The sequence below is a fragment of the Lathyrus oleraceus genome, chromosome 5, assembly GCF_024323335.1.
Source record: "Lathyrus oleraceus cultivar Zhongwan6 chromosome 5, CAAS_Psat_ZW6_1.0, whole genome shotgun sequence".
Taxonomy (NCBI): domain Eukaryota; kingdom Viridiplantae; phylum Streptophyta; class Magnoliopsida; order Fabales; family Fabaceae; genus Lathyrus; species Lathyrus oleraceus.
Window position 1 is genome coordinate 468,613,372 of NC_066583.1, and position 21,077 is coordinate 468,634,448.

General features: G+C 36.1%; 1 protein-coding gene across 1 annotated transcript; it reads right to left on the bottom strand.

Moving 5' to 3' along the window:
* Positions 1–4,914: 4,914 nt before the first annotated feature.
* LOC127081377 (UPF0496 protein At4g34320-like) lies at positions 4,915–5,931 on the bottom strand. The gene has a single exon (XM_051021638.1). The coding sequence runs from the start codon at positions 5,929–5,931 to the stop codon at positions 4,915–4,917; it is 1,017 nt and encodes a 338-aa protein (XP_050877595.1).
* Positions 5,932–21,077: the final 15,146 nt, after the last annotated feature.

Here is a 21,077-nt window from a genome sequence, read left to right on the forward strand (position 1 = left end):
TGATGATAAGGTTGTGAATTACGTTAATTATCTTCCACAATGTGGGAAGGGTTATGAATGTGGAAAGTAGAATCTAGAGGATCAAAGTTTATCATTCGCAAATGTATTATTTTTAGCGCGTCGTGCCATGGGAGGAAGGGCAAAGACATAAAGATGAAAGTTTTATTAACTATGACAAAAAAGGTGCAGGTTTTTTCTACGGATACTAGTACTAGTGAAAGAATGATTATAGAGGACTCTGATTATCATTTGACTCATAATAAGGTAATAAAGGAGATTATACCATCTCAAAGGTATAATTAGGATGACTTTGGGTGTTATGCTTTGAATATGACTAAAGGGTTGCAAAATTCATAAACATGGACCTACACAGAGGCATTCAAAATCAGGCGGAGTCAAATATGGTTAAGCAACCATGTTTGTGGGCTTGTTAGATTACCTAAGCATGAAAAGGTGGTTGAAATCAAGTGGATGCAAGTGACAAGATCAAGGTTCAATCATGGCTTAAACTTGATCAAAGTTGTTGAATGACGATTCAAATCAAAGAGAATAAAAAGGTGATTGATGGGTAAATTTTAATCACCACGATTTCAAGTCATTGTGTAGAATTGTAGAAGTATGCCTTAAAATCACAACTGTTGAAGAGAAAGAAAATCTCGAGTGATGAAAATCAGTAAGAATGTCGATGGAAGAAATTGGAGCTATGGGTGTTCTTATGGTGGTCCATCTGTCTAACAGAGGTCTGACCATCTGTGTCATAGCTCTAAAGGCGATGACGTGGATTGAATCTAGCAAGAAGTTTTTATTCATAGGGCATCAAGTCTGATTCATTTGGTTCATGTGTACCAGACTTGGTTATTTTTATCATATATCTGATTATTAAAAGGTTGTATTTGAAGGTGTGAAAAACACAAGAAATGGGGGGGGGGGGGGGGGGTGGATTGGGTTTTAAAAACAAAAGTTTTTTACCAACTCAAAAACATCACTTAAATGTTAATAACAAAGAGATAAAAACACAAGTATTTTTATCCTGGTTCGCTTGAGACTCAAAGCTACTCCACTCCAGTCCACCCGCCAAGGTGATTTCGCCTTATACACAAGGACTTAATCAACTGATTACAATAATCACAAAAAATAACCTTCTTTGTCTTCACAAGGATCCGACTATATCCTAGTCTCCTTAAGGAATCACAAAGAATAACCTTCTTTGTCTTCTCAAGGATCTGACTATACCTTAGTCTCCTTAAGCAAAATCAAACAATAGTTTGAATAATATTTTATGTGTTACAAGTTACTTCTACAAAAGTAGATTTTACACAAATGAATTACAAACACTTAAAGAAAAATTGTGTACAAAATTAGTAGTTTTTCATAAAGAAATAGACTTGTCAAATTGTTGTAGCGCTTCAGCATTTTCTTCAAGTCTCTAAGTCCCACTTATATAGCATAAGAAAAGAGACCGTTGGAGGGAAAAATGGGGAAACCAAATAGAGCGCCTGTCCACTGTTGGACATGTGAAAGGAGTGATACTACGTATTGTCCTTCGCCCACAAATTCAGTGACACGTGTGATGAATAGTACTGTCCTTGCCCACGATATTAGGTAATGGAAATAATATTTGATTTGTAATATGTACTATTTGGTCACATACCCATTTAATCTTATCTTCAAGCTCATTGGCTTCTGATGAAAGTTGATGAAACATGAAATGAAGAAACATACAACTGGATTAAAAAACTTCGGAATCCTCAGTCAGAATCTTGACAATGTCAGCAATCTGACTTGAGATCTTCAGTATCTTCAGAATCTTTAGAGTCTTCAGAATCTATAGTCAGAACCTTGATAACCTCAACGTCTGGCTTGAGATCTTCATAATCTTCAGCTTAGTAACAAAAATTCAGAAGCTTGATTTATCAGAGTCACGTCCATAAGCAGAAGTGGAGAGAATGTTGCAGCAGGAACCTAGCGTCTCTCAGAAACGTCTTAGGAGTGAATCAACATAGAAGGAAAAAAATATTGCAGTATCAACTTGACATCTTTCAGAACTTCTCATGATTAACGCAAAAGCATAATTTAGAACACAATGTTCATAAATTGATGACTTTGCACGTCATATACTCATAATGAGAACTGGTTGTTAAAGCTACACAATAACAAACCATTAGGGTACCAAAATTATTCTCACACAAATACAAGATTCTTATCAGCAAAACTCAAGATATAGATGTAAAACTAAATCTTGTTCTAACAATATTTTTGACACGTTAAAGGTTTGTTAAGTTTCATCAATTATAAATACATATTATTGTGATGAGTATTATAAATAATATATTATTGTGTTTTCTGTCATTTAAAGATTTTTAAACAAAAATTAAAGCATATACTAGTCTTATTTTCTTGCATTAAAATAAGTGAAAAATAAATTGATTAATTACCTCAATTAAAACCAAAGAGAAAAAATCTTCCATATTAGAAAGGGGGTCACAATGTTATTATGGGGGTGAATTGATAAAAATAAAGGATAAGAAGAAAAGACAAGTACAAAAAGAAAAAGAAATAAAAATAGAGAATGCGTGGTGTTTGAATGTACCATGTGTTCAAATTCGATGTTTTTGATGTGCTTGTTGTTTGTGTGAATTATTATGATGGAAAAAAAACATATGAAAAGTTCCACATGTAAATCAATGGTGATGATGGTACATATAATCTACGGTCACATTTTTGTTTTGTCCATGGTACCTTTTTTTTTGTATGTTACATCAACTTCTGTGTGACACACTTCACTATGCTACATAATCTTTAGGGGATATATATATATATATATATATATATATATATATATATATATATATATATAAAATTCTTAAATATTTTGAAATTGTTTATGAAATATAATTTTATCGGGATAGAATATAAATGAGAAAAATCCTATAGAGAGGTGAAGAAACTTTATTCTTAAAATTAATTCAAAAATTAATTTTTTAAAATTAGAGTTTTTCAAAATGTGGAGAGTTGAAATTTAATAGAGTATGTGTTTGATCGACATCACAAATTACACAATGTTTAAATGACACAATAAAATGTGAAATGATGAAAATCTTAACCAATTAATGAATTAATCAATACAAATTCAATTTGAGCGAAGTGTCTAAATTGAATTTTATTCATCAATAAATTAATCTAATATTATAAATTATAAACAAAATTAATCACTAGAAAGATGAACTAGATGATTTAATCAATTATAGACCCACACTTATATAGCAAATCATTATAAGTAGATAAAGGTTAACAACATGCGATTCTAGGGAAGAAATAAAAATCTTAACATGTAAACTATGCAGAAAACTAAAGGAGAGAGATAGAGAAGAGTGCACCCGTATTTATATTAGCTCATCATGTTCTTACTTGCTATGTGCCTAATCCACGTATAATACAATCAAGGAATCAAATGCTGAAATTAAAAACAAAATTAACAACTCTAATATGAATCTTTCCTTCTTCATTTATACACAACCCATAAAAACTAAAATTCTCAAGACATTTACTCAATGCTGAATGTCCATTTACTTAGATCCAAAACATGTCCTAAGCATCTGTTCCAAAGTGATATTCACTTTATCCTACTAGAGATCAAGACGAAATGAAGAGTATTGTAGGCTACATATTCATGATTGGTAGGACACCAATCTCTTAAAGCTCGAGGAAGCAAGGGATAATGGATTTATCATCGTGTGAACCTGAATATGTGGCAACATTCTATGCAGCTTGTCATGTCGCATTGATCGAAATGCTGCTGGAAGAACTGAAAGTGACTGAGTTAAAGAAGATGGATTTATTTGTAGATAACAAGTCAACTATCGACTTAGCCAACCGTCTTATGTCCCGTGCAAGGAGAAAGCACACCGAAAAGATGTATCACTTTTCTGAGAGATCAAATAAACAAAGAGAAGAATGAGCTTAAGTATTGCAATTTTGAAGTGCAACTAACAAACTTGCTTACAAAGCTTTCGAAGAAGACAAGGTTTGACGAATTGAAGAAGCTTTTGTGTCGATGATGACAAGTCACAAGCTCAGTTATAGGGAATTCGACTAGGAATACTTTGAGCATAAGTTAGTTATCTTTGTGTATAAATATCCCATATTTGTAACTCTTGAATGTGATTCGTACATAACTTTATAACTTGAAAAGGAACACACAGTGTAAAAAACATTATATGCGATCAATAAAGAAAATTTCGTCACCATCAATTACAAAATAATCTCTTCATTCCTTTTTCATCTATCAAAAATCTAAATTCTTTTATATTCCAATATATATATATATATATATATATATATATAACAGCTAATTGGCAAATTATGTAATTATATATAAATGCTTTAATATCTATTTTTTCTAAACACTAACAACAATTAAATATACTAATTGATTGAAATTTTGATTTTCTAAATATATATAAAGCATATAAATTCTATTTTTTCCTATCATTTTTCAAATATATAAAGCACACTCTAATTTAAAAAATAATTAACAACAGTAAATGATTACACATTTGACTTTTTTAAATATATAAAGCATATGAAGTAATCTATTTTTTCTTCTAAAATACAATAAATAAATAATTAAATTTTTTAATTTATTTTAATATACAAAGCATATTCAAAGATCTATTTTTTTTCTAAACAAAAATAACAACAATAATTGATTAAATTTTTTATTTTTTTCAATATACAACAACACATATGATAAACTAATATATTTGCAAGTGTGAATACATATATGTCCTAATACATTATATACCTTTAGCACAAATCTATAGTAAACTTCACAAGTCACACACAAGTCACAATATATAAACTAAAAATATGTGTTTTCTAAACATTAAAAACAACAACAAATAACATAACTCTTCAAATGATAGGTTCTTTTATGATTCTCTGCAGCACAACCGTCCTTGCCCTCCTAATGTCTTGGCTACAAACATCAGCTTGAACTCCTAAATCTTCAACATTCTTCATAAACACACCAAGCTTCTTCTTTATCTCCTCTATTGCAATCTTCACAGCCTCTTGTTCAATTGCAAAACCAACCTTATTATGCAACAAAGATTCAATCTCAATTTCAAGCCGACCGATAAGTACGCGAATATTGTCCAAATCTTTAACAGCTACATATGTAACAGCTTGCATTGAACCAAGAACTTCTTTTTGTCCTTTCACTCCAATTTCATACTTTCCCCATAGTGAATCAATCCATTTTCCCATCGAACCGATAGGGACCGCTGCAGCGGATGCTAACGCCGCAGCAACAGGAGGAGCTGCAATAGCTGCTGCCACAACAGAACATATCAAAACAGCTGCAAATGCAGCCACAAATATCATGCTTGAAACTTTCCTCCATGAATGAATGAATTTCAGTTTCTTATCAAGCTTGTTCTTTCTTACTTGAAGTTTCTCAACCATTAGTATCTCTTGTCTGTAAACAGATTGAAAATTTTGGAAGAATTCCTCGGTGAAAGGATCACCTGTTGATTTAAAATTCTTCAATTCTTGTAATGTTCTCGCATAACATTTCTCTCCTGATTCAGATTCTTCCTCCAACCGTTGAATCGCTACAAGAACAAGCAATTGGTTATCCCTAACTCTTTTTAAACACTTCTCCAATGCGGTGCAGAAATTCAATGTTTGCAAACTGTTTTCGAAATACTCTTCCACTAATTCAAACAGTTCTTCACATTTCCATACATCTTTCTTGCACTCCAAGATTACTCTCACAACTTCTTTATTCATCTCTAGAAGACTTTCTATAATTTGTTTTAGCGATTCGAACGAAGGAGCTCGAACTTCAACACCACCAGAAGATAGCGTCGTTGTGAAATGACCCCTAGACGATGTTTTTGAAATCTTTTTACTCATATAACTCCCCATTGTAGTAACTTCAAGTAATAACCAAAAAAAAAGAAACAAAATAAGATGAGATTATATATGAAAACAAGCAAGTTAAGAAAAGTTCAAACCTTTGAAAGAGATGGAATATGATAATGAATTCAAGACAACGACAATGATGACAAGTGAATGTATCTAATGTTTTTCTAAAAAGGTATCAAGAAATACAAAACGGATAATGAATCAAAGTTGTTTTCTCTCTCTCTTTTAAATAAAGCTTTATGAGTCTAAGTGGATAGGAACTAAAGATTTATGACATTAATTGCTCTATTGTTCTAAGATTCTGATTTTTTGTTTTTAAGATTTAGACATATCTCAGCATTTTTGAATGAAAAATTAAAAAAATAAAACAGGAAACCGTTCTTAGGATTTTTACAGTTACTACAAAGATATGATTGGATGAATATGGCATGTCATGAATATGTTAAAAAAAAATCAAATCTTCAAAAATCTACACTAAATCAAATCTTTAATGACAAATATCAATTTAATGTTTATTTGGTAAGTTCCAACGATTTTTTTAATAATTATTTTAAAAAAATCATGTATAAAATTACAGTTAATGTATTTTATAAATAAATAATATAATTAATATGATATAATTAAATATTAAATTTTATTAACTGAGAGACAAATTATATATTGTATTTCAATGCGTACATTCCAATAATTTTTCATTTTTTTTTTGAAAAAGATGATAAATAATTATACTTTCACGTAGTCATCTAAGCATCCTCTTCGAGTAATCTTTTGCTTTCCTTTGCTTGACACATGATTATTTGTAAGAAAATAATGAAGTGAGAAATCTCAATAGAGTTCTTACTACAACCATAAATTCTCTTTGGGGCCAATTACAGTACTACCACTACCAACAAAAGAACCAAAAGTACTGGATATACTCGAGACCTCCCATAAATAATTCACGATATAATTAATACCATACACTATAGAGACATAACATGGTATCCCATACACATATATGAACTAATAAATCATAACTGCGACAATTCCTCATAATCTGAGTCTAGTTTATAGGATCATCAACATCCCACTATGACTCTGTGAGACTCTAGTGTAGCTTTCGGGTTATACAATTGATATATGCAATGAAACATGTCACTCCCTATATGTATTCAGTTAGTTATATTGTCATTTTTGTTGGATAAGACCTTTACCCGTATAGCAATTATACATGTACGACTAAGGTATTAACCTGAATCATTGTTCCTTTCTTAGGGTTCTAATGATAACACTACTAGAAGGCTTAAGGTTTTCATCCCCTCTATCATTAGTGAGGCTTTGAAGCTTGGAAATGTGATATTTTTGGAACACAATAGAAGGAACTATTGGTGCCCTGTAATTTGACATTGCGACCATAATTCCTTTAGAGCTCCCCACCACACGAGGCATAGATAACTATGGGATACATGTAATCTAAGATTACGGTAGTAATTCTTCCAGGTGTGAGTTTCCTGCAATTTTTTTCCTCATTCGCTTCCTGCAACATAGTCCAAACAAAACTATTTTCCTTGCCAATCACAGTATTTAACATCAAACTTAGGCATTTTAACAGTACTTGGATACAAGTAAATCCTAACCTAATGTGAATTAAAGAAAATCTACGTAAAATTTCATCAATCTAACCTATCATGCAAGCATTCTAGTGTGCTACTACTCAAAATCATAACTTACAAAAGAACCCCACCTTGGCTCTTGGTTCTAAATTCAAGATAGGTTAGTCAATGAAAGAAGATGAATATGAGTTCATAATTTCCCTTACTATATCCCCGACTTGATATCCTACGTACACCATGAAAGGATCCCTTGAAGCTTTGAGCCTTCTTCTTCTATTTTTCCTTACTCTCTCACGTTACCTCTATATTTCTCTCTAGCTTGAACTCCCCTCCTACATCTCCCTCTCACAATCAAAATGACAAAAGAGAAAAAAAACAAGTCAATTTCCTTCTCTTTTGTTTCTTATACCCATGGAAAAAGACCTATTTTCTCTTCAATTTAATTAAAATGACCGCATTATGTAACACCCCGATAAAAATAAGATAATTATTTAATTCAAGTTAATATTATATTTATTAATTTAATTAAATAATTGGAATTTTTGGATTATTATTATTATTATTATTGGAATAATAATTATTGAAAAATATATAAGTTGGAAATAAGGAAAAAGAGTTTCATTTTTGGTAAAGAGGGTTTTCACGTGAAAACAGAGAAGCGGCTCAAAAAGAGGAAAAGGGCAAAGAGGCAGAGCAAGAGGAAGAAGGTTGGAGAAGAGAAGAGCTTGAGGCTAAAGGATTGCCGGATTAACTCAGGTAAGGGGGGTTTATCGTCGTTTAATGGGTATTATGGGTTAACATGTAATGGATAGTGATAAGCCGTTGATTTGACCCTAATTGGATTATGAATGTTGAAAAATTGTGATGAATAGATGATGTGAAAACTGTAATTGAATCTGTATTTGTGTGAGTTGTGATTTCCCGAACGTATAGCTTTTTACGGAATCGGAATCGGAGGTCCGGAAGTCCTCCAACGGCGGAAAATGCGGAGAATTCTGCATTCTGCTTCGTGTTAGCGCAGGAACAGCTTTCTGTCTTGCGTTAACCGGTTAACCCAGGGTGTTAACCGGTTAACACTGTTAGGAATTGTGAGGTATTGCTGTTTTGCTTGCGTTAACCGGTTAACCCAGGGCGTTAACCGGTTAACACTGTTGTGAGTTGTGAAAATATTGCTGTTCTGTCTGCGTTAACCGGTTAACCCAGGGCGTTAACCGGTTAACACTGTTGAGTTTTGCCAGAAAGCGTGTTCTGTGTTGCGTTAACCGGTTAACCCAGGGCGTTAACCGGTTAACACTGTTGGAAATTGGAAAAATTGATATTTTAATGTTGTGAACATAATTGGTGATTGACCTATATCGATGTGTGATATAGTAGGGATTATTTCCCGTTGTTTTGAGTAGTATAGGTATTAGTAGAGTGTGCTAATACTGTGATTGATTAATTGACATGATATGATGTTTTGATACATGTGTTGATGAAGGTATGATAGTATGCATAATGTTGTGAATGTATGTATTATGCATGTGTTGGTGAATGGACTGTTTTATGGCTTAGAGTGTGAGCATATGTCCATTGTGGATTGTTGTTGATGATGTTGCATTGCTAGGTGAATTAGCATGCATATTGTGGCCTTTATGGTGGTAGCTAATTCCCATGGTGAGGAATTAGTGAGTAAATCTTTGTAGATTGTTGTTGATGTTTGCATGCTAGGTGATTAGCGTGCATAGCATAGCCCTTGGGGTGGTAGCTAATTCCCATGGTGAGGAATTAGTGAGTGAGTCACTAGGTCTCAAATGAGTGGGACTAGTGGGCTTGGTAGCCGTATCTGGATTTGATCGATGAGGTGAACTATATGTTCACGAATAGTCGGTACCGCATGCATGGAGTCTCATTGCATAATGTATGTAGGACGTATAATATGAATGGATGTATTCCAATATTATACGTGTGTTTGTGTTGGCATTGGGTATGAGTATGAATTGTGTTGGTATTGAGTATGCCATTTGAGTTGATGTGCCGTTACTGAATGTGTGTTATGATTAGGGTGATGAAATGTGTTAAATTACTTAACATTGCATGATATTTTATAATGCTTATTATATCGATTGAGGAACTCACCCTTACAACTATTTTTCAGGTAACGAGCAGTGATTGAGTAGAAGCTAGTGCTTGGAGTCTAGTGTAGTCTCCTTAGTGGGTCATGCTCTGATAGATGTAACATCGGGACGGGATGTTTTACCTTGTTGAATAATTTTACATGTAATGTGTTACATGTTTTGCATGATTGAATTGATCTCTATCCGCTGCGTATTGTGCAAATGCTTTATGTTTTGAATTAATAAAAGAGCATGACAGTTATTATGGTGAATGGTGTGAAATGATTGTGTGACACCCTTAATTGCATAATTACTCTGATTGATGTATTGCTATTTTAATTAAATATTTGGGGTATTTTAGAAGGGTGTTACATTAGTGGTATCAGAGCATAGTCGGTCGAGTCGAGTCGTAATTATTCTGTTTCCCTGTATGTGATAGGTGTTGTGTAACCCTATCCGTACTTATTGTTTTAGCTTGTTGGGTTTTCAGAATAGAGATGGCTGGAAGAGGTAGAGATGATGCTGCGATTGCTGAGGCTCTGGGTATGCTAGCTGGAGTACTTGGAGGGAATCCGAATGTTGCGGGAATGGGAGCTGCTCGTCAACTGAGTGAGTTCCAGAAGAACAATCCTCCAATGTTCAAGGGAGCATACGATCCAGATGGTGCTCAGAAGTGGTTGAAGGAGATCGAGAGAATCTTCCGAGTGACTGAGTGTGCCGATAACCAGAAGGTCAGGTTCGGTACGCATATGCTGTCAGAAGAAGCAGATGATTGGTGGGTTGCTACCCGCACTGAGTTGGAATCTGCTGGGAATGCTGAGATCACTTGGGCTGTGTTCAAAGAGAGATTCCTGAGGAAGTACTTTCCAGAGGATGTCAGAGGAAAGAAAGAGATAGAGTTCTTAGAATTGAAGCAGGGCAATCGGTCTGTTACTGAGTATGCTGCTAAGTTCACAGAGCTGTCAAAGTATTACACTCCCTATGATGAGGCTACTGGGGAATTTTCAAAATGTGTGAAGTTTGAGAACGGGTTACGTCCCGAGATTAAGCAGGCTATTGGGTATCAACGGATTAGAGTGTTTTCTGATTTGGTTGACTGTTGCAGGATTTTTGAACAGGATACCAAGGCCAGAGCGGAGAGCTATCAGCAAAGGGTTGATAGGAAAGGCAAGAATCAGAATGATCGTGGGAAACCGTATGCAGCTGGCAAAGGTTTCCAGAGACAGAGTGGGATGAAGAGGCCTAGTGGGGGAGACTCTAGTGCCCCTGTTAAGTGTTACAGATGTGGTCAGGCTGGACATCGTGTCCATGAGTGTACCAGTAATGAGAAGAAGTGTTTTAAGTGTGGCAAAGATGGTTACTTGGCTGCAGAGTGCCGGTTGAAGACTGTGACTTGTTTCAACTGTGGAGAAGTGGGTCATATCAGTCCACAGTGTCCTAAGCCGAAGAGAGAGAACCAGTCGGGAGGCAAGGTCTTTGCTTTATCGGGTTCTGAGACTTCTGCAGATGATCGTTTGATCCGAGGTACGTGTTATATTAATGGCTTTCCTCTTGTAGCTATTATTGACACCGGTGCGACTCATTCCTTTATATCTTTGGATTGTGCTGTGAAACTTAAATTAGAGATATCTGAGATGCATGGTAGTATGGTGATTGATACTCTTGCGAAGGGTTCAGTGACTACTACTTCAGTTTGTTTAAATTGTCCTTTGAGTATTTTTGGTAGAGACTTTGGGATGGACCTAGTGTGTCTTCCACTAGTGCAGATTGACGTTATTCTGGGTATGAACTGGTTGGTGTGTAACCGAGTCTATATCAATTGTTTTGATAAGACTGTGATTTTTCCTGAGATTGAGGAAGGAAAGGATTTGTTTCTATCAGCAAGGCAGGTGAATGAGGAAGTAGTAGATGGGGCAGAGTTGTTTATGCTGTTAGCGACTTTGGAGGCTAAAGATAAACTTGTGATTCGCGATCTAGCCGTGGTGTGTGATTTTCCTGATGTGTTTCCTGAAGAAGTGAATGAATTACCGCCAGAGCGTGAAGTTGAGTTCTCGATTGATTTGGTACCTGGTACTAGGCCGGTGTCGATGGCTCCGTACCGTATGTCTGCTGTTGAGTTAACTGAATTGAAGAGTCAGTTGGAAGATCTGTTGGATAAGAAATTTATTCGTCCGAGTGTGTCACCGTGGGGTGCACCAGTGTTATTGGTTAAGAAGAAAGAAGGTACTATGAGGTTGTGCGTGGACTACAGGCAACTGAATAAAGTGACGATCAAGAATCGATATCCTTTGCCGAGGATTGATGATTTGATGGATCAGTTGGTTGGTGCGAGTGTGTTCAGCAAAATAGATTTGAGATCAGGGTATCATCAGATACGTGTGAAAACTGAGGATATTCAGAAGACTGCTTTCAGAACAAGGTATGGACATTATGAGTATTCTGTAATGCCTTTTGGTGTGACTAATGCGCCTGGAGTATTTATGGAGTATATGAATAGGATTTTCCATCCGTATCTAGACAAGTTTGTTGTGGTGTTTATTGACGATATTTTGGTGTATTCGAAATCGGAAGGAGAGCATGCTGAACATTTGGGAGTGGTGTTAGGAGTTCTACGAGAAAAGAAGTTATTTGCTAAACTGTCAAAGTGTGAATTTTGGTTAGAAGAGGTTAGTTTTCTTGGTCATGTGATTTCAAGAGATGGTGTTACTGTTGATCCTTCTAAGATAGAAGCGGTATCTAAGTGGGAAGCTCCGAAGTCAGTTTCGGAGATAAGGAGTTTTCTTGGTTTGGCTGGTTATTATAGGAAGTTCATCGAGGGATTTTCTAAGTTGGCGTTACCGTTGACGATGTTGACTAGAAAGGGGCAAGCGTTTGTTTGGGACTCAAAATGTGAAGAAGGTTTCCAAGAGTTGAAGAGAAGGTTAACTACTACTCCTATTCTGATATTACCGAGTCCGTCAGAACTATTTGAGGTTTACTGTGATGCTTCATTGTTGGGTTTGGGTGGTGTCTTGATGCAAAATAAGCAGGTTGTAGCTTATGCTTCGAGACAACTGAAGGTTCATGAGAGGAACTATCCGACGCACGATTTAGAGTTGGCAGCTGTGGTGTTTGTTCTGAAGTTATGGAGGCATTACTTGTACGGATCAAGATTTGAGGTTTTCAGTGACCATAAAAGTTTAAAGTATTTGTTTGATCAGAAAGAGCTGAATATGAGACAGAGGAGATGGTTAGAGTTTCTGAAGGATTATGACTTTGGTTTGAATTACCATCCGGGTAAAGCAAACGTAGTGGCTGATGCATTGAGTCGGAAATCATTGCATATGTCTATGTTAATGGTTAAGGAATTGGATTTAATTGAGCGGTTTAGAGACTTGAGTTTGGTGTGTGAGAGTACTCACAATAGTGTTAAATTGGGAATGTTGAAGTTAACGAATGGTATTCTGGATGAGATTAGAGAGGGTCAGAAATCCGATGTGCTTTTGGTTGATAAGTTGACTTTAGTGAATCAAGGTCAAGGTGGTGAATTCAGAGTTGATGAGAATGGTGTTTTGAAATTTGGTAATCGGGTGTGTATTCCGGATGTTACCGAGCTTAAGAAGAGTATTCTTGAGGAAGGACATCGTAGTGGCCTGAGTATTCATCCTGGGGCTACGAAGATGTATCATGATTTGAAAAAGTTATTTTGGTGGCCGGGAATGAAAAGAGAAATTGCGAATTTTGTTTATTCTTGTTTGACTTGTCAGAAGTCAAAGATTGAGCATCAGAAGCCGTCTGGGCTAATGCAACCGTTGGCTATTCCAGAGTGGAAGTGGGATAGTATCAGTATGGATTTTGTTTCTGGTTTACCGAGGACAAGTAAGAATTTTGAAGCTATTTGGGTGATTGTCGACAGATTGACGAAATCGGCTCATTTCATTCCGATCAGAATGGATTATCTGTTAGAGAGATTGGCTGAGCTGTATATTGAGAAAATTGTAAGTTTGCATGGTATTCCATTGAGTATTGTTTCGGACAGAGATCCTAGATTTACATCGAAGTTCTGGGAAGGTTTGCAGAGGGCTTTGGGAACTAAGCTGAGATTGAGTTCTGCATATCATCCGCAGACTGATGGTCAGACTGAGAGGACGATTCAGTCACTAGAGGATCTTTTGAGGGCTTGTGTTTTGGAAAAGGGAGGTGCTTGGGATTGTTACTTACCTTTGATTGAGTTTACCTACAACAATAGTTTTCATTCGAGCATTGGTATGGCACCGTTTGAAGCTTTGTATGGTAGGAGATGTCGGACGCCTTTATGTTGGTATGAGTCCGGTGAGAGTGCTATGGTTGGACCGGAGATTGTTCAACAGACTACGGAAAAGATTAAGATGATTCAGGAGAAGATGAGAATTGCTCAGAGTCGTCAGAAGAGTTATCACGACAAGAGGAGGAAGTCACTTGAGTTTCAAGAGGGAGATCATGTGTTTCTTCGTGTTACTCCGATAACTGGGGTTGGTCGAGCTTTGAAGTCGAAGAAGTTGACACCTCGATTTATTGGTCCTTATCAGATTTTGGAGAGGATAGGGGAGGTAGCCTATCGTATCGCTTTACCGCCGTCACTTGCGAATTTGCATGAGGTTTTTCACGTGTCTCAGTTGAGGAGGTACATTCCTGATCCGTCGCATGTGGTCCAAATAGATGATGTACAGGTGAGAGATAACCTGACTGTTGAAACATCACCTATGAGGATCGAGGATCGAGAGTTGAAGCAGTTGCGGGGTAAAGAGATTGCTTTGGTAAAGGTAGCTTGGGGAGGACCAGCAGGTGGCAATGTGACTTGGGAACTTGAGAGTCAGATGAAGGAGTCTTATCCGGAGTTATTCGCTTGAGGTATGTTTTCGAGGACGAAAACTCTTTTAGTGGGGGAGAGTTGTAACACCCCGATAAAAATAAGATAATTATTTAATTCAAGTTAATATTATATTTATTAATTTAATTAAATAATTGGAATTTTTGGATTATTATTATTATTATTATTGGAATAATAATTATTGGAAAATATATAAGTTGGAAATAAGGAAAAAGAGTTTCATTTTTGGTAAAGAGGGTTTTCACGTGAAAACAGAGAAGCGGCTCAAAAAGAGGAAAAGGGCAAAGAGGCAGAGCAAGAGGAAGAAGGTTGGAGAAGAGAAGAGCTTGAGGCTAAAGGATTGCCGGATTAACTCAGGTAAGGGGGGTTTATCGTCGTTTAATGGGTATTATGGGTTAACATGTAATGGATAGTGATAAGCCGTTGATTTGACCCTAATTGGATTATGAATGTTGAAAAATTGTGATGAATAGATGATGTGAAAACTGTAATTGAATCTGTATTTGTGTGAGTTGTGATTTCCCGAACGTATAGCTTTTTACGGAATCGGAATCGGAGGTCCGGAAGTCCTCCAACGGCGGAAAATGCGGAGAATTCTGCATTCTGCTTCGTGTTAGCGCAGGAACAGCTTTCTGTCTTGCGTTAACCGGTTAACCCAGGGTGTTAACCGGTTAACACTGTTAGGAATTGTGAGGTATTGCTGTTTTGCTTGCGTTAACCGGTTAACCCAGGGCGTTAACCGGTTAACACTGTTGTAAGTTGTGAAAATATTGCTGTTCTGTCTGCGTTAACCGGTTAACCCAGGGCGTTAACCGGTTAACACTGTTGAGTTTTGCCAGAAAGCGTGTTCTGTGTTGCGTTAACCGGTTAACCCAGGGCGTTAACCGGTTAACACTGTTGGAAATTGGAAAAATTGATATTTTAATGTTGTGAACATAATTGGTGATTGGCCTATATCGATGTGTGATATAGTAGGGATTATTTCCCGTTGTTTTGAGTAGTATAGGTATTAGTAGAGTGTGCTAATACTGTGATTGATTAATTGACATGATATGATGTTTTGATACATGTGTTGATGAAGGTATGATAGTATGCATAATGTTGTGAATGTATGTATTATGCATGTGTTGGTGAATGGACTGTTTTATGGCTTAGAGTGTGAGCATATGTCCATTGTGGATTGTTGTTGATGATGTTGCATTGCTAGGTGAATTAGCATGCATATTGTGGCCTTTATGGTGGTAGCTAATTCCCATGGTGAAGAATTAGTGAGTAAATCTTTGTAGATTGTTGTTGATGTTTGCATGCTAGGTGATTAGCGTGCATAGCATAGCCCTTGGGGTGGTAGCTAATTCCCATGGTGAGGAATTAGTGAGTGAGTCACTAGGTCTCAAATGAGTGGGACTAGTGGGCTTGGTAGCCGTATCTGGATTTGATCGGTGAGGTGAACTATATGTTCACGAATAGTCGGTACCGCATGCATGGAGTCTCATTGCATAATGTATGTAGGACGTATAATATGAATGGATGTATTCCAATATTATACGTGTGTTTGTGTTGGCATTGGGTATGAGTATGAATTGTGTTGGTATTGAGTATGCCATTTGAGTTGATGTGCCGTTACTGAATGTGTGTTATGATTAGGGTGATGAAATGTGTTAAATTACTTAACATTGCATGATATTTTATAATGCTTATTATATCGATTGAGGAACTCACCCTTACAACTATTTTTCAGGTAACGAGCAGTGATTGAGTAGAAGCTAGTGCTTGGAGTCTAGTGTAGTCTCCTTAGTGGGTCATGCTCTGATAGATGTAACATCGGGACGGGATGTTTTACCTTGTTGAATAATTTTACATGTAATGTGTTACATGTTTTGCATGATTGAATTGATCTCTATCCGCTGCGTATTGTGCAAATGCTTTATGTTTTGAATTAATAAAAGAGCATGACAGTTATTATGGTGAATAGTGTGAAATGATTGTGTGACACCCTTAATTGCATAATTACTCTGATTGATGTATTGCTATTTTAATTAAATATTTGGGGTATTTTAGAAGGGTGTTACACATTACCCTTAGTTTGTCTAAATATTACATTAGTCTTTATATTACTATAATTATAAATGGCATCTCTTAGGGTTACGCCTTTAGATCGACCATAAGAGGCAATATTGGAAATGTCGCCTAAAGGGAGGTATCTCCTTGCCCCAGAACTTCCCTATTTCCCAGTAGTGGGAAGTATGGGATAAGATGTTTCTTGGGTAGAAAGAAGTCAGGGTCAATAATTGATCCACGACTTCCAAGGAAATATAGATTCAATGATCCACCATTGAGTGAGTGGGAGGTGACCCTTCCTAAGAGAATCCTAGGCCCTAGAGGCCTCTTTATATATCCAACCCCTCAAGGGGAGATGGGACAAATCTAAAACCATACAAATCACTACACCCACTCAGAAGCTCAACATATTTTACATCAATAAGGACTCTCACCTCACATGAGAAGGACCTCTAAACCACCATAAAAAATCCCAGAATAGGGCCTCTCGCCGTCATGGGCAAACCCTAATCACCCAAAACTGTTATAAATCTACTAAGACCTCTGAGTCTCCCTGCCCTTGCAGGGGAATACGCACACCTGTACTTTTTAACCAGTACATTGGCACCGTGGGGCCCCAAAGAAAATATGCAAGGCAAATCTTTGTGGCAATTGTAATACTCAATGGCTTCCCCCAGAAGCTCTCAAGGCAAAACATAGGCTCATATCATATTTTCCGAGGAGGACACCTCAATCTAAACCCTTACGACTATGGTCCCTTGGTCATCACGATGCAGTTAGTTTGTCAAGCGCATCTTGATAGATCCGGGTAGTTTTGTTGACATCATGTGGTGGAATGCCTACCAAAAGCTGCAAATTGACCCCAACAACATGAAAACGTTTAATGGTTTGTTAATGGGATTCTCAGGCGAACATTTCAAAATAATGGGCTATGTAACCCTAGAGACCACATGTGGCAAGGGCATAAAATCCAAGGTGATTGACATCAATTACCTTATTGTGGATGCCTTCTCTCCGTACAACATCATCCTAGGGAGAACCTCCATTAACACGTTGGAGGCAGTTGTCTCCACCCTATACCTAGCCCTAAAATATGTACTTCCTAGAGGGCGAGTCAGTGTAATTTGAGGAGATCAACAGGTGATCCATGAGTGCTATCAGAATAGCCTAGTGAAAGATAGTGAAGAGCTCACCTTAGTTGATACTACCCCTCCTTCAGAATTTCCAAATACTTACTTCGAGTGTTGGGTGTAACACCCTAAATCCCGAAACTTATATATTACGCTTTACACGACAATCTAATGTGTCACAACCGCCAAAACCTTTAATAAATAAAATTAATAACAAACATGTAGCAGAAAATATTAACATCATACAACACCTTTCATTGAACGCTCACTATAAGACCCCAATTTTGACCCTAAGATCCCTCATGCAATTTCATCATAAGCATTAGCATTGGGATCATACCTTGGCATCCTCCTTACCCCTCTTTCATTGGGTTTGTTTTGGGAGAGATCACCAAGCACTTTGTGATTATATTATACTTGTATTTTATCATTTCACTAACCAAAATACCAAAAATATGTCTTTGCATTTATTTAACTCTTTTGTAGGAAGGGCATGATCTCATTAATTCATCAAGTCCACATCTAGGGTTTTGAGACCCTCATGAACAAAGAGCACAACCAAGAATTGATTCAAGAATGGTTATGAGCATCATATATGAGTACCAATGTTTTCTACATGTTATATTGATCAAGTTTTCTTCAAGAGTTTGAGGGTGATTTGCCTTGGAAACCCTAGTTTGACTGGGTATCTTGAGTAACTTCTCCAACAAGCTATCTCACCAATTGATCAAATTCCTCAAGGGACACTTCAAATTTCATCATCTTATTCATATATGATCTAACATTAGCCAAGAAAGTCAAGATAATTGGAAGTTAGCAAGTTGGTTGATGGTGGTTGGCCAGATGAATTCATCTGATCAAAACTGGGTCTCCCTAGACCCTATCTCCTACAATTTTCACCATATGAAAATTATTCCAAGATAAAACTTACTCTAAATGACATTATAAACAACTTTCATGTTGAGAGCTAGAGCTATTTTTGCTTGGAAAATCATTTTCTATGTTGAAACATTATAAGTCATTTTGTCTAAACCCTAATTTGAAAGTCAACTTCCCAAGGCCATAACTTCTCAATTTTTATGAGATGAAATATTTAAAAGTTGCAAAATCAAATTCAATGTGTCTACTTTAACTTTTATGTTTGGAGTGGGAGCTAATTCAACTTTTTTGAGCATGTGATATGAGGCAACATTATAGGTCACTTTTGACCTATACCATTGATCAAGTGATTTTTCCAAACTTCAAAAATGCATAACTCTATCATTTTAAATCCAAATGACATGAAATTGGTGACCATGTTTAAGGTATTTGAGAGATATACAACTTTGATGAAGACACTTTTCTCATTTGAATCTCCTATAAAGAGTTAAGCAAGGTGGAATATTGAGACATATGGATTGACACTTAGAAAATTTTTGATATGTCAAATTTTTCCAAACTTCTACCTCAAATTACTCCAAGTTCCAAGTTCCAAATGAAAAAGTGTTCAACACCAAACTTGTTCCTCTTGATCTCACCTTTCCAAAGATCTCAAATTCATTTATTTTGGATGAGAAATGCATAGGTTGCGCATGGCTTAAACAGGCTGATATCATTTGGCATGGATCAAACTTCAAGCATCAATGTACATATGCCTTGCAATCCAAGCCTACTTCAACATATCTGATCTTCAATTATGGACTTCAAACCATCATTTCATGGGCCTATGTGCGCCCATGCAGCATTACATCACATTTGCCAAATTTGGAAAGTGAAAGTGAGTGTGCAAATATCACATGATTCAGCTATAAATAAAGCTTCAATTGTTCAGAATTTCAGACACCATTGCGCTAGCTTTGATTCCCCATTGAAAACCATTTACTCTCATAGGGTAAACCTGATAAATTCATTTGAATTTGAGCTTGAATCTCCATTATTTTGGAATTCAATTCTCCAGGAATCCATTGCTTCTAAACCTTTCCATTCTCTTCCTGCAAGCAAGTAGAGTGAGTCCAAGCACAAGCCAGATCGAGATCCATCGTGTTCAGACCTCCATTAAAGGTAATTTTAAGAAATTTTAAACTCTTCGATTCTCTTAAATTCTTGCTCAATTCCATTGATTCTTTGGTTGTCTTAAGTCCTACCAATGTAGGCAAGAAGATTGAGTTGCTTTGAGGTCAAATCGAAGTAACTCAGTTCATGTACCTCAAATTTCAAATCCGCATATCTCTTAATATATTTGGAATTGGAATGAATGGAGGTCAGATTCGAGCTCAGTGCCATTTTTTCTTCAAGACAATGTCCCTGCTTTTTATTTTGGTGATGGTTCATGTTGACCAGTCCGGTGAGGCTCACCGGAGCTCTAGCTCTGATGATGAGGTGTCTTGCATCTGAACCACATGATCCTCGTCTCACGTTCTATTCCTGAGCATTGGTGTTAATTACCACATTTGCCACGCAGTTGACTCATGTACATATGGAGCGCGCGTTTTGGATCATTATATCTGCCACCTCAACTAATGAGGGAGATCTGATGGTCCACGTATTTTTGATTTTCTGATATTTTATTTTAATTGCATTTTCTTCAATAATTCATATTAAATTCAATATTGATCCAAAAAATATGGGACTTTCACCAAAAATTTTCAAATATTTTTCTCTTTCATATTCTGAATTAAAATTATTTTTTGGATCATTATTAATATTTTTCATGAATTAATTGATTTTGCATTTATTTTTAATTGTTTAAAAATATTTTTAAATGTCCAAAAATTATGAAATTTTTTCTCCAAGGTCCTTTGACCTTGTTTGACCTATGATAAATCTCATGACCATTTATTTGGTGTTTTGATGAGATTTTAGGAATTGGACAAAACATATTTGAATTAAATGCACTATTTTATTATTTTTAATTGAATAAATGCCATTTAAATTTTGTTGACCATTCGCATTGACTTGTTTGAGTTTGCTTATTGTTGTTGGGCCTTGGCCAAGGTTGATTTGACTTTGTCAAGTTAATATCATTGGATTTAGGGGATTGATGTAATGTGCATTCCATCTCCCAAAATGAATGAATGATATTAATTTGGTAAAAGTCCTCCTTTGACCAATTTGTGATCTCATTCATCCCCTTCCCACTTCATATCATTCCTCTTCTTGATTCATTCATTTCCATTTGGCCTATGACATCTCAAAGTTCTAATGCTAGTTGATTGAAAGATTAACACGAGTATGGATGAGATTAGACCACACCTTTTGCATATTTTTTGTGTGTGGTATGTTTTATGAGCATAGTTCATAATACTATGTCTCCAACATGCATTAACACCAAAAGTCTATTGCCCGACCTCAAATAGTTATGACTTCTACATAAGTCCAATTACGATTGCTTAACATAGCGCTAAATTTGTGACATAAAAGGCATAAACATTCTAGTTAGTGA